The sequence below is a fragment of the Arachis stenosperma genome, chromosome 10, assembly GCF_014773155.1.
Source record: "Arachis stenosperma cultivar V10309 chromosome 10, arast.V10309.gnm1.PFL2, whole genome shotgun sequence".
NCBI classification, from domain to species: domain Eukaryota; kingdom Viridiplantae; phylum Streptophyta; class Magnoliopsida; order Fabales; family Fabaceae; genus Arachis; species Arachis stenosperma.
The window spans coordinates 17307716-17322585 of record NC_080386.1 but is presented as its reverse complement, the minus strand read 5'-3'; the positions used below and the strand labels follow the sequence as shown (position 1 = coordinate 17322585).

Sequence of the window (14870 nt, the reverse complement as noted above, 5' to 3'; positions counted from 1 at the left end):
GGATTACTTGACACAATCACACCACAAGCATATGACTAGAAAAATAACTCTTTGAGCTTTTAATCATGTCAGACCTCCCTAGTCATTGATGTTCAGAGCCTTGGACCTTACTCTTATTTTTCTTTTGCTGTTTCTTTTACTTCAAGGATTAAATTTTGGTTGCTTCAGAGAATTCATAATAGTTCTCTAAATTCCTGTTCCTTATACATCAACATCCTTTGATTCAAATTTAAATATGCAATGTTCATGTCATGCATTCAGAATCACAAATAATACCACCACATTTAAGTAAATAAGATTACTCTTAAATATAAACTCAATTTCTCATACGATACATCACTTTTTTTTCTTTTGAATTCAAGTTCAGTGAGCAATACATGAGACACATTTTTTCTTTTTTTAACTAAAAGCAAATGATAGAATGAAACTAAATCTAAGAACTGAAAGTACCAAAGATCATGCAGGCAATCAAAGCAATAGAAAACAGAAGACAACAAAATAAGAACAGAAGAGAAATAGAATGAAAGGAACTCAACCACCTCAATTATGCTGGTGGTCATCTCATTCCTCCATGAAGAATATTTACCTCCCTTTGGTGCTATTAAAATAAACAGAAAAGGCCAAAAGCGAAGCGGCAACACCAAACTTAAAAGTGTGCTTGTCCTCAAGCAAAGAAAATCTAAAAATAGGGTGTCAAAAATTATATTCTTCTTAATTGCTCCTGTTCCTGTTCTAATCATTCTGCATTACCAAAACACATTTAAACAAGAAAAATTCTAAAATAAATTAGATAAAGTAATTTAAAACCAAAATTAAAATAACTATAATGTTAAAATAAAAATAACTATAAAATTAAAACCAAAGCAACTGCAAAACCAAGGATACTAGTAGTTGGGTTGCCTCCAAACAAGCACTTTTTTAATGTCACTAGCTTGACACTTGATTGTTGAATTTTCTTACTCTTCTTCCAGTTGGTTAAAAGAAATGTCTCCAAGGGGAGAGAGATGAAAATTAGTGCCCTTGATATAAATTCCTCCTAACAAGCTTTCTTTTATTGTGATTAGCTTGATTCACCTTGCTTGTTGGGGGTAGAGGTTGGATTATTTTTTCCTCATCTTCTCTTCTTCATGGATATTTTCTTCTGTTTCTTGGTCACAATCCCCTTTTTAGTGCTTTCTTTGGTTGCCTTCACTTCTTTGATTTCAAAATTTGGATGTTGTGTGATAGTTAGAGTGTACCCTTCATCAAGAACTTCTTGAATTGGTACTTCAATAAACTCACCCTTTATGCCACTCTCTGCTTCATTGGAGTGTAGATTCCCCTAATTGTTTTCATCCCTTACAACCTCCTTTGTTGGTGCATCTTCCTCCTTTGTTTTTGCATCTTTCTCTTCTTCCATATGTGAGGGTGGAAAGTTCTCTAATTCACTGGAGTATAAACTCCTTTGATTGATTTTCTCACTTTTTTCAGCATTATATCTCTTGGAAAGGAATTTGCTTGTTCCTCTTCCTGGTTCTTGATAATCGACTGCACATATTTCTCTACATTTTTGACACTCGTCCTTATATCATGTATGAATTCTTTCATGAGAAACTCAATAGATGATGGTTCTTGATATCAATAAGAATGAGATTATGGTTCTTGATAAGAGTAAAAAGAGGATGGTTCTTGGTATGAATAGGGAGATAGTGTCTCTTGGTATAGGTAGAAAGATGATGGTTCTTGATATGGATAGAGGGGTGGTGGTTCTTAGTATGAATAGGGAGGTGGTGGTTCTTGATAGTTGGAACATGGAGCATTAAAGTTTCTTTAGTTTTGGCTTTGCCAACCAAAATTTGGATAGTTCCTCCATCCACAATAATATGAATCACTACTTGGGTGTGAGGAGTAACCCATGTGATCTCTCTCCATTATTTTTTCTTAACACAAAAAATCAAACAGAATTAAACGCACTATGTGGTAAATAGAAAAGCAAAGAAGAAAGAACATAAAGAAAAATAAAAAAAAAATATAAAAGAAAACAAAAATAAAAGAAAAATAAAATAAAGAAAATAAACTGAATAATTAAGAAAATAAAATAACTAATAAGCAAAAAGAAGTATAAAATTTAGACTCAATAAGTAAAATAACTAGGAAGAATAAAATAACTAAGGGGACACCAAACTTAATTTCAGAAATCAAGTGAAAAAAATTAATAAAATAAATCAAAATATATTTTTTTATTTTAAAGAAATAAGTTAAACGAAATTAAAGCAAAAACGCCTAATCTAAGAAATCAAACAATCAGTAGTTGTAAATCACAGTCAATCCCTGGCAACGGCATCAAAAACTTGGTGCAGAATTTATAACCCACAAACTAACCGGCAAGTGCACCGGGTCGTACCAAGTAATACCTCAAGTGAGTGAGGGTCGATCACACGAGGATTGATGGATTAAGCAACAATGATTGAGTGATTGGCTTAGTCAGACAAACAAAAAATAGTGTTTGAGAGTTCAAAAAGCATTAAATAGTAAATTCAGAATTTCAGAAGATAGGCAATAAATAATTTAAGAATAATATATGGAGAAACAGTTAAGACTTCAGAGTTATCTATTTTCCTGATTGACTTTTCTTACTAACTATTTTAATCATGCAAGATTTAATTCATGGCAAACCATATGTGACTAAACCCTAATTTTTTAGATCTTTTTAGTCTCCTCTAACTCTCATCAACCGCCAATTCCTTGGTTAATTAATTTCAATTAGAGTGTGAAGTTTAATTCTAGTTATTATGCCACAAAAATTCTAATTACCCAAATATAAAAGAATTATATGTCACGTATCTCGTTAAATCTAGATAATTAGAAATTTAGGAGAATATGTTTTCAAACTGTTGTTCAAGTAAATAGCTTTTCCAAGTTATGCAAGAACTCAATTAGAAAGAGGGTCATACTTCCGTTCCACCCAATTTCATAAAATAAAGAACGAAAACAATTCTTGAATTATATGAATCAATACATGAATTAAAATAGAAAAAACAAGCAACATAATCAATCCATACAATAGACAGAGCTCCTAGTCTTAACAGTGGAGGTTTAGTTACTCATGGTTCAGAGAGAAAAACTAGGATTCAGGTAAACTGTGAATTTTTGGGATGGGATGGAATAATCCCCAGAAGAAAAGTTTCTTCTTTTTATATCTAATCCTAATCAATTTAAAATATATTTTTTAAAATTAAAATAATATCTTTTCATATTTTAAAATAAAATTTAAATTTAAATCAGAATTAATTAACTAATCCGCACCTTGTAACGTGGGGACCACTTGGCTTCACTAGGATCCACACCTAACTTCATGCTGTTCACCACACAAGGAGGCTAACTTGAACTGAAGAGGAGGCAATGCGCCTTACTTGAGATGGGAGTGCGCCTTACTTGATGGAGAGCACATGTTGCGTGTTGTTGTTGTTTCTTGCGCCTAACTTGAGAAAGGCGCAGCCTTGGCAGCGTTGATGGAGAAGAAGTTTAAACTATTATATATCGTTGGAAAGTTCTAGAAGTTAGCTTTTCAACGCCACTGGAATCACGTCCATTGGATCTTTGTAGCTTGAGATATTTAGGTTTGAGTGAAGAGAGGTTAGGGTTGATAGCATCATTCGTCTTCTTCTCTTTCTCTACGAAAACTCCATCAAATCCAGCCGAATGCTGCCTAAAATAAACAGAATTATACACGACTCAAAGTAACATCCATAGTGGCTAAAAGATAATTAATTCTTGATTAAACTTAACAAATTAAATGCAAATTCAGTAGAAAAAGATAGGAAAGATGCTCACGCATGAATACGACACTCATCTGACATATGTTTTTACCGTGTTCAATTATGTCTTAATAAAAAATAAAAAAATTTCAAATACAATTGGACACACTTAAATACCATCACATGTCAGCATGTCCACCATTACTCTTAACATGTATTTTCAAAATAAATTTAGAAATAGTATATATTGTTATTTGTTAAAACAAAAAATATTTTAAATAATTTATATAATTAAAATAAAATATTAAAAATAATTAAAAAAGTTAATTTATATTTTAATATTAATAAAATATCATCACAATTTTTTTAAAAAATATGTTATATTTTTTATATATGTGTGTCATCGTATTTTATAAGATTTTAAAATTCGCATACCAGTGTGTCCCGTGTCATGTCGTATCCTATATCCGTATCAGTATCCATGCATCATAAGTGTAAACAGATCAATTACTAAGAGTGTAACATAATTTAGACGTATAATCATTGATTGAATCTACAATTACCTTCAATTCTCTCTTCACAATTTTTTGAATTCTTGCAGACTGTTTATTTTTTCATATGGTATCAAAAGCATCATGTTCTTGATCCATGACCTTAGTCACTTTAGTTTTTGCAAATTCAAAAACTTTCCTTAGCCCAATCCCTGATAAACTTTGTGAAAAAAAAAATTACATGGCAAAAAAAATTTAGATTTCTCTAAATGGATGTTGCAAGATTTTAATTTGAGCTCTTGACTTGCCTCAGTAGATACTACATTCAAGAATCGATTATGCATTATTCATCAGCCTATAAAATTTGGGACAAAATTCAACAACATTTTATCACTTCAACAAAGACTATCATCAAACAGCTTCGTTCTCAACTTAAATGGGTAAAGAAATTAAAATCTTTCTGCTTTATAATTTATTCAAAAGATAAAAGATATTGTGGATTATCTTCTTGTTAATGGTTATACCGTTTTTCTTGAAGATCATATTACTTCTCCATGTGATGGTTTACCTGATAAGTTCTCCAATTGCATTACAACAATTCAACCTAAACCTTAACTTTATACCCTTGGTGAGATTGAAGCAATGGTTGTTTTTAATGAAGAACTATATTAGAAAGTCATAATCTCCTATAATAAATATTCAAATATACTAAATAATACTAATTGATCCTGATTATATTCTAACACTTGGCATTCAAACTTTCAAATAAAATGTTAATTATGTGGCAGAACAAAACATTCAGCCTTTGCAATGTTATTTTAGGTTCAATCAGAATTTTATGGACTATCTTCTTCTAATTTGTCATCTTCATCAAATCAAATGCTTTAGTAGAATCGCCCTTTACCTCCTCCTTCCTCTTTTCATCAATCAAACTCTTTCTTAGTAACGTTTTCTTCCGTTGTTGAGACATCTTATATCCTAATTAAAGGGCTAGTCATCATCTTATCAATGATGCCTCCAATATCATGAGTGAATTAGACTACATTGGACCTAACCAATTGTTCATTACCAATCGTACAAGTATCTCAATTTCACAATTTGAAAATTTTATCTTAACTAACCTTGCAACTAATACAAATTTCACTCTCAAGACTATTCTTTTCATACCACGTATTGCTAAAAATTTACTCAGTGTGGCAAAGTTTTATCTTGATAATAATGTTTTTCTTTTGAATTTCGCACTTTTTATTGTTTTGTTAAGTCACATGTGAACAAAGAGATTTTAGGTCAAAGACTATTTAGGAATGACTTTTATGCGTTTCATAACACTAGAAGAAAAATATTGAATACCGTTGAATTTAGCGTTGGACATTAGCGACAGGTTTACCGGTGGATTTGGCAATAAATTCGTTAGATAAAAAGGTTACCTCGAATTTGATATTCCGACAGTAAATTCACCAGTAATTATTAGAGGAAAAACAAGAAAAATTGGCGCTGAGATTACCATGAAATTTACCATCGGATTTATCTCCCGGTAAATCTCAATTAATGGAACGCTGTGTTTTGGTCATATGCAATGTATTACCATCGGATTTATCTGTCAGTAAATCCGACAGTAAACCTGATCTAAATTCAAAATGTGCAGCCCTCTTCCTTCACTTTCGAGAACACCCTTCTCTCTTCCCCATTCTCCTCTCTCTTCTCTCTCTCCTGCAACATTCTCCAGTATCCCCTCCGGCCACCCTCTGCCAACGCTGTCCAGGTCCATTCTCCTCTAAAGTTTGTGTCAAGTTGCTTGGATCGTGTTTCGTTGCCTCAAACGAAGTTCCTCCATCTGTCTCCACTACCGTTGGAAGTGGTGCCGCTGCTGTTCCCTCTGTCGTTGGAGCTATGTCTCTCCTCCGTCGTCCAAGTAGGTTGCCCTCATCCCTCTCTTAATTCCACTATGTTTTCATTTTTTTAATAAAAAATCCTAACTCCTTTTTTGCCCTAACCCCTTTTTTGAACCACCATTTAGGTCCACTTCTGCCTCTAATTCTTCTGTCTCGGCTGTTTCAGTGCTCCATTCAAGTAAATTCTTTACTGCTTCTTCCACAATTATTATCATCCTACGACAGTTTTATAATTTGAATATCATTCATTGTAAAATGTTAAAGGATTTTAGACATCATTCTATTAAAAAGTACAAAACACGACTTGTTGTAAAAAGATGCCACCAAGTTGAAGGCATTGATTTTTCACATATTTTAGTCCTATTGTTAAACCATCTACTATTTGTATTATTCTTACCATTGCTCTTACTAAGGGATGAATTTTTAGGTAATTTGATTTTAGTGATGCCTTTTAGAATGACAATCTTTCTAAAATAGTGTTAATGCAAAAACCTTCTGGATTTGAGAACACTAACCCCAGTATTGTTTGCATGTTGAATAAGGCGATTTATAGCCTTAAACAAGCATCTTGTGCTTGGTATATGTCTATATGAAACTTAGTAACACACTATATAAGTTTGATTTTCAAAATACCAAAAATTATCATTTCTTATTCACCCGATTCACCTCTTCTTTGACAATTTTCATTATGACCTATGCTGATGACATTGTCATTACGGAGAATCTTTGGGTGAAATAGAAAAGCCTATTTCTCAGCTTCATTTATTATTCTCCTTAAAAGGTCTTAGTTTATTATATTTTTTTCTAGGCTTGGAATTTAATTACTTGTCTTCTAACATACTTCACATATCTCAAAATTAAACAAGTATATCTTGGACTTACATAATCAGCAGGTTAGCATGAAAGATTCTAAGTTAGTTTCCACTTTTATGCTTTTTTATTTGAAACTTACTCACCTAGGCACTGATTTTTACAAAAATCTAACATTTTATCATTTTACCGTGGGTGGTTTTCAATATGCTACATTAATTGATGGTGAAATTGCTTTTGCAGTAAATCAGGTGAGTCAATTATGCATAAACCTTTAACCACTCGCTGGATAGCTGTAAAACATATTCTTAAGTATTTGGCAGGTGTTGTCAATCATGGTCTTTATTTTACTCCTAGTTCTGATTTCTGAATCATAGATTTTGCAGATGCAGATGAGACAGGTGACATCGATGATCGTCGCTCTACTAGTGGTTATTATGTTTATGTTGGTGATAATTCTATTTACTAGACCACACGCAAACAAAAAACTGTGAATGGTTTTTCCACTGAGGCAATATATTGATCATTAGCGTAAATTAATATAAAATATAATAAATACAAAGTTAAATTTATTTGATGGATGCAACCCCTCTTATTTAATAAAATGGTTTAAGAATAAACCTATTTTTTTCTCAAAAGTCGATAATCGTAATTTTTATTTTCCTCACAGAATTAATGAACTAAGTGAATATCTACTAAACCCAATAATTGGTAATAGCGACTTCTGTCCTACCAAAATTGTTAATCGTGATTTGCTTCCTTCTTGTATTCAAGCAAATCATCTCATTATGTGAATTTAGCACATTTTTTAATTTGTTCGTTACACATCTTAAAAATATTTAACATATTTTAGTATATATTTTTAACAGTGACAGATGTATGTAAAAAGCTGGACCTCGTCGGGCAAGTGTCTTTACTGGGAAGTAAACTCTTGAAAATACACCTAAATTATTTTGTTGTTAATAAAAAGATTTTTAAATTTTATTATTAATAAAAATATCTTTAAATTATTAAAAAACGTGACAAAAATATATATTTATAAAATAAAACGTTTTACGTTAATAAAAAAATAATGTAGACAACATAGCTATGTGAGAAGTGAAATTTTCATGTTAATAAATAAGTCATGTGACACTTTTTTATTAACGGAATAAGTTTTTTTATCACAATTATGTATTTGTAATACGTTTTTATTGATAAATAAAATTTAAATGTATTAATAACGTCAAGATAATTTAAATGTGTTTTTTGTGATTTATCTTTACTAAAATTTAAAATTATTTTTAATAATATATAATAATAATATTTATGAATCTTATTATATTATTGAATTTGCTTTGATTATATTAAATATTATAAAAATTATTTTATTATTATATTGTTTATATTTTATTTCTACTGTTAAAATTTTTGTCACTAATTTTTAACATATATTATCACTACAACATTTTCAGGTTGAGGCAATATTTAAAAAGTGTTATCTAAAGGCTGACAAAAGGTTGCTTTTGATCTATGGCAACACTTTTGAACCTAAGGTAACGTTTTTGGGCGGCGTTGCATATGAAGCCGTTGCCTTAGATCAAGGCAACACTTTTTGGTTTCAAAAGCGTTGCTTTTGAGAGCAACAAAAGCAACATTTGGTAAGTGTTGCCTTTGGTTAAAAAATAACAACACTTCAAAGGTGTCTTTGAGACAACACTTTTGCAATGTTGTCTTTTCTCATATTTTGACCACTACTAAAAAATATTGCCTATTTGCAATAAAATTCAACATTTTTATGTGTTGCTTATAAGTTTGAATTTGTAATACTTTAAAGTGTTGCCTATTAGTTTTGAATATACAACCCTTTAAAATATTGCCTTTTCTTTAGGATATGCAACCTATACAAGTGTTGTCTTTTCTTTTAGATATGCAACTTATACAAGTGTTGCTTTTTCTTTTGGATATGCAACCATACAAGTGTTGTCTAATATTCAAAATATGCAACTAATAAAAGGGTTGCCTTTTTGATAAAAATAAAAATTATTTTTGTAATAAAAATACAAAAAAATAAAATTTATAATAAATTTTTTTGTTTATACATGTGTAATTATTTTAATTAATAAATAAATTTGTGCACAATAGAAAAAAATTATAAAAGAGACAAAATAACTAATAATAAAATTCTAATTAAAATAGATATTAAAAAGTTCAATTAGTATTTCAAATACATGTTCATCAATAATTCTCAACAAAATAATAAAATTCTTGTCTAACAATAATTGTCATGACAAAACAGTAATTAATATTTATCAAAAAGATGTCATAGATTGACCAAATACAAGCTGAAACTAATTAATATTTTGTGATTTCGGGTTGATCGCTAAACTTCAATGACAAGGTGATTTCCATCAATATAAGAGACATTAGTGGAAGAATGGTAACAGAGGTATCTGCAGGTGGCTTCTGTTAATACAACATAGTAACATCTATGGTATCTACAGGAGGCTTCCCTATGGTATAATTCCTTCACCTAAAATACTCCAATGATGCCAATGGAGCAAAAATAACAAGACTCTAATAAGAAAATGAAAGAAAGCAGCAATAAGAGGAAACTTGGTTCAAAAGATATTACCAAGGAATTCTCCTCTCTCGTCCCATGGGCGATTTTCAAAAGACTTCCCAATTATCCTGCCTTTATTATTCAGATCACCATCTTTCGAGCAGTAGTGCGGAAAATAATCGTTGAACGTTTTGCTGCCTAGTACGCCAACTCCATTAAAGAGAAAGCCTCTTAGCAAATCCTATGGGATAAAACAGGAATTAAGGATCCGTAGCACTAGGATGTAACAGAATAAGACTAACCTCAAATTTGGTCTACTGATGCAGCGAAAATTGGTGAATTAAAAATTATTAAAATGTGTACGTTGCAAGTATAGTTCTTAACTCACCGGAAATCCACTTATCAATTTAGAAATATGTCACAGAAGTTCAAATTTTAAATACTGGGAGTATGAATCCCAGGTCGTCTCCCAACGAGTTGCAGAAAGGTATGCTATTTTATTAATCAGATATTTTCAAAAAGGTTTGAGTTGAATAACAGGAATTTAAATTGATGAATTTGAACAATGTAAATAAAAGCTTTGACTGGAAGTTGATTAGTTGGAATCCCTATTACAGTTGGAATACTCTCAAGATTAATTGATAATTAAAAGTTATTCTATTTTGTTATCCTTTACTAGGCAAAGGAAAGTCAAACAAGTTGGAATGCTACGTCTGTTCACAAATTGCAACCCACTTAATTAAAAGGGATTGGTGTTAGTGACTAGAAGGCAATCCAACAGTAACCCAATTACAATCCTTCTTTCAAGCCTTCCAACTCAATTGGTTCCTTTCAATCAACTCCCCATCAAATTAGGGAACTACTCGCTCATTGTGAATGCAAAATTCATAACATATGAGAAGAATTTAAAGAAAGACATTGTAAATAGAAATTAAAAATAATCCAATTAAAATAAGAATAATCCTTATATTGAATAAATCCTAATAATATTCCAATGGTAAAATTAACAAGGCAAAGGACATGGAAGAGTAAAGCCAAGTAAAGAAAACGAACTAGAATGACGAAGTCTTGATGAGGTAATGACTCTTCTCAATATCCCAATGCAAAAGCAGTAGAAAAATAATATCTTAAGAGTACCAATTGTGTAGAGAGAAAACCTAGAAGAGGAGTAAAAATAGATCTAAAAACTCAAAACTATGTAGAATGAATGTTGTCCTCGTTTCTGCATGTTCTCTGGCTCTAGTCTGCTATTCTGGGCTGAGAACTGGGTCAAAACAGGGCCCAGAATTTCCCCCAGCGAAATTTGCAGATTATGCAGATCGCGCATGTCACGCGATCGCGTCGTCCACGCGGACGCGTCATTCGCGTTTTTCCGTGCCACGCGTTCGCGTCGTCCACGCCTCCGCGTCACTTGTGCTTTTCCTTTCCGCACGGTCACGTGAGCCATGCGGCCGCGTCACTGCGATTTCTCCTCTTCCGCGCGAACGCGTGAGCCATGCGGCCGCGTCACTTCTCGCTGGTTGTCTCCTCAATTTCTTGTGTTCCTTCCATTTTTGCTAGCTTCCCTTCCAATCTCCAACTCATCCATGCCCTATAAAGCCTGAAACACTCAACACACAGATCACGGCATCGAATGGGATAAAGGAGAACTAAAATGCGTAATAAAAAGTCTCTAGGAAGTAGTTTTCAACCATGTAATAATTCCAGGAAGGAAATATAAATGCATGCTAAATTAATGAATAAGTGGGTAAGGATCATGATAAAACCACATAATTATACACAATATAAACCATAAAATAGTGGTTTATCATCTACCTTTGCAAGTGTTTCCCCAATCAGTTTCTTCAAAACACTCTGTCCAGGATCCTACTCACCAAATTTTTTAGTTAATAAGAATTAGACATGGACAATACTAAAACGCAAGTTCTTGTTAGGTTGGTTGCGCAGTGTGTAACAGTTCAAAACTTGAACTAAAAAGCATCCATTTTATTGTTTGAAAGACAGTGGATGTTCCCATCATATACAAGCAAGACCATAATGTTTATCAAAATTGTGTAATTCTATTTCATAGGTGGGAAACTAGAAAGTGGCTTCTCTCTGAATTATTGAAATCATAAACCATCATAACTATGACATCCATTTATATTCTTATGGAAAATCACCAGTCATTTAAAAAGTCAGAAACAAAATAGGCAAACTACCTTTTCTGCTCTCCGCACCAGATATCTATGTTGAGCTTCGAGATTCCGGGAAATCTAGGATTCGTCAGTCTCTTTAAAGGATTTGCTTACCAACTCCAACCATTCCTGCAAGAATAATATTCAAAGGTCAAGAATTAGAAAGCCTACTGAGATTACCCTTAGGAAAGCATGATTTATTAATGTACCATGCTACTGGGATTACCTTGTAATAATCCTTGAATGCAGAATATAGAATTTCATGATTTTCTGGGCTTGAATTGAACTTTGTCCAAATGACAATTGGTGAAAAGAACTTTATAGATTCACTTGTGAGCTTTCCTCCCCATGGAAAACTAAATATGAACTTCTAGTTCTGACCTGAAGATCAACAGCCTTCACAACTTCCTTAGGAAGAGGCTTGAAGCCGAGCATCCAACTCTCAAATAACACAACCTAGACAGTCATTTGTGCACAATAATTGAAGTAATAAAAACTCGACATCTGTATTTGTTTCATGGCAGGGCTAACCCCAAAAATTTCATTATAATCTTAAGTTTAGTTCAGCCAGAAAACCATTTTTCTTTTTTTCCAAAGCTGGATATCACCAACCTTAGAGCCTTATAAAGAATTCATGTTAATCGACATCAGTAAGATTTGGTCTGTTTGCCTTTACTTCATCGGTTACAACGTGACATTAATCTGTCACGAAAAAAGAAAAAGAAAAGGGATTAAGAATTACAATAGATAATATGTTACCGTAAGGGGTCCTTCGACCTCTGGCCAAGTTGAAGGATCAGCACGGTCGCCTCTTCCGTTGAATGCAGACTACAGAGGCAGAGAAATAAGCATCAGCAACAATGAAGCAAAAATGTATCAAAATAATGAAAATATGTCTAAGCTAAGGCCTTACTTTGTCATATCGAGGTGGCTTTATCTTCATACCTGAAAACTTCAAATGACAATGAATTATGAATAAAATACTTGAAGAAAAAATAAAAAAAATAAACAACTAAATTTTGTCCAAACCTTCTCTTGTCAATTTGGACAGAGCTGTTAAGGTTTCAACAGACAAAGGAAGATCATGGCTTCCTGCATTTCCTCGGAACTGGAAAGCAACAAGGCAAACAAAAATTCTAAACAATCAAAACATATCTCCACACAATACTAATCACTCGCTACTCTTCGACAAATCATGTGGATAACTACCTCAAGAAGGGAATTTCCCGGATTAGCTTCTCTTAGTTTAGCCTGCAACCAAAATACATAATTTGTCAGCAAAACAAAACAAAAAAGATCAAGATGGTGGCACTAATGGAAAAGGCACGAGGTGATTACGGCTTTCTTATACCTGACCTTCAGCCGTCAAATAAAAGTTATATATAGATATTGTTGCCGACTTCTTGAGAATTTCACCATATGATGTATCAGTCATATGTTAGCACACTTCACTTTCAGACAGTAATTAGTACAACAAAGGATAATAAATATATACGATTGCTTCGAAGTTTAAAGCAAACCTGCCAGTCTTCTGAAAAAGATAATTAAGAGCAAAGACAAGGATCGTCTTTCCACAACCTTGGGGAGCACTAAATCCAATCTGAGAAATAGTGCAGAAATATTTATGATTAATTGATCATCACTAATATTCGGTATAGATGAAGGAAATTAATAGTAAGCTGCATAAAAGAAAATGAAACATTATAAGGGAAGAAAGAAGTGTGCAATACACACCACTAAAGGAGGTACATCTTCTTCATTTTTGAATGTCGACCGATGTTGCTTAATCTGATCTTCACACCAGAGGAAGACCGATATATAATATTGATAGATCCTAGCTTTTTGAGGCACCATTAAGTACAACTCGTTCAACTGAAACAATTGAGATAGCAGCCGACCGTATAACAACCACTTATCTATGTACTCTGCAACCATCTCTGCAGTTACACCTATTTTTTCTAGCAAAGGCCCCGAGCATATAAACTCAAAAAGGTCCTGCACAGAGGAAACTTGAGCTAGTTTCGTAGGGAATACGGAATATAAAGGACCTTGCCTGTATTCATTGATGCCATAAATATTTGTTGAATTAAAATCGTGTTGCAGCCATGAATTTCCACTGCCTACATGAAGGAATTGGAATCATAAATGGTAGCTAATTTTTTGCAACAAAAGATTAACAGTTATGCCAAAGAGGAAATGAATTTTGACACAGTTATACTGTAATGTCAATTTGTCAACCAATCATACATTGAGGTCTCTATTACAAAAATCAAATACTTCTAGCTGTCTTTAATGTTGCAAGTGATTGTATCAAAATAGTCACAGTCATCATAAACACAACACAAATAGTCACTTTTCTTTTCATAATTTCTTATCCTATTTCTGAATGAAAGAAGTTAGATTATGGTTGAAACTCTAGCATAACACAAGACCTAATAATCCAACATGCAATCCCAATTTTTTCTAACAGGCTATGAGTTTTGCAGAGACCTTTAAATTATAGAAACTCCGATATCTTATCATATAAACACTTATCCTAAAAGTTTAAGCTATTAGTTAGAGACACAGTCTTCAATCTTCAAATTTATAATGAAAAAATCTCAAAGTAACAGAGTAAAGATACACCAACACCACTGTTTTAATTAAACAAAATAAAGAGAACTTTTTTAATCAATATGATAAGATAGTGATTAAAACTCACAAATTCAAATTAAGTGACATCATTAAAATTTCAAATTTCATATTCTGGATCTTCACAAGCATCAAAGCGGCGGGTCTTGCTATTTTCAAGAAAAGGTCAGTTGCAGAAATGTTTATTAACAAGCTAAGGTTTAATACCAGCTTCTGCATCAAAAACAAAGCCAGCATTATACTGAGAAAAATGAGTTAATAAGTTAAATTCTCCACTTTCTGTTGAGAATCACATGAACATACTATATTAGCTCCAGAAGAAGAGGGGAGGAAGAAAAACAAACGGAAAAAATTGCAGCACGGTGTATAGATTCACATAATTTAGAAAAACATGTTTCAAAAACTAGTCCAATAAGTACATGATGAAGATTGATCCATCCATTTCAAGATAACCTCTATTATGACCATTATCTTAATTGATTCAGAAGCTCGTAATCTTAAGCCAAAGATATTCGCCATTCTCACCTTGTAGTGATGTGTTTTTGGGAATGATCGATGATTTTTAGTTGTTTTGTAAGCCTCCGAGAGAG

The 14870-nt window shown here is 32.4% G+C and overlaps 1 protein-coding gene across 1 annotated transcript; it reads right to left on the bottom strand.

The window, feature by feature from the left end:
* Positions 1-10481: 10481 nt before the first annotated feature.
* LOC130957655 (D-glycerate 3-kinase, chloroplastic-like) lies at positions 10482-13110 on the bottom strand. The gene is made up of 8 exons (XM_057884505.1): positions 13001-13110; positions 12859-12900; positions 12679-12757; positions 12563-12594; positions 12409-12477; positions 11876-12105; positions 11674-11778; positions 10482-11338 (listed from the first exon to the last, which is right to left on the bottom strand). Exons 1-6 carry the CDS (start codon positions 13082-13084, stop codon positions 11968-11970), a joined length of 444 nt encoding a protein of 147 aa, XP_057740488.1. The 5' UTR covers positions 13085-13110; the 3' UTR covers positions 10482-11338; positions 11674-11778; positions 11876-11967.
* Between the last annotated feature and the right edge of the window lie 1760 nt (positions 13111-14870).

Excerpts from the sequence above, each read along its gene's own strand:
- LOC130957655 (XM_057884505.1), bottom strand. The coding sequence starts at position 13,084 with ATGACTGATACATCATATGGTGAAATTCTCAAGAAGTCGGCAACAATA. Across the intron at positions 12,595-12,678 it reads GTCCAAATTGACAAGAGAAG|GTATGAAGATAAAGCCACCT; the intron begins GTTTGGACAAAA and ends TGAAGTTTTCAG. Across the intron at positions 12,106-12,408 it reads AGGTCGAAGGACCCCTTACG|GTTGTGTTATTTGAGAGTTG; the intron begins GTAACATATTAT and ends ATGACTGTCTAG.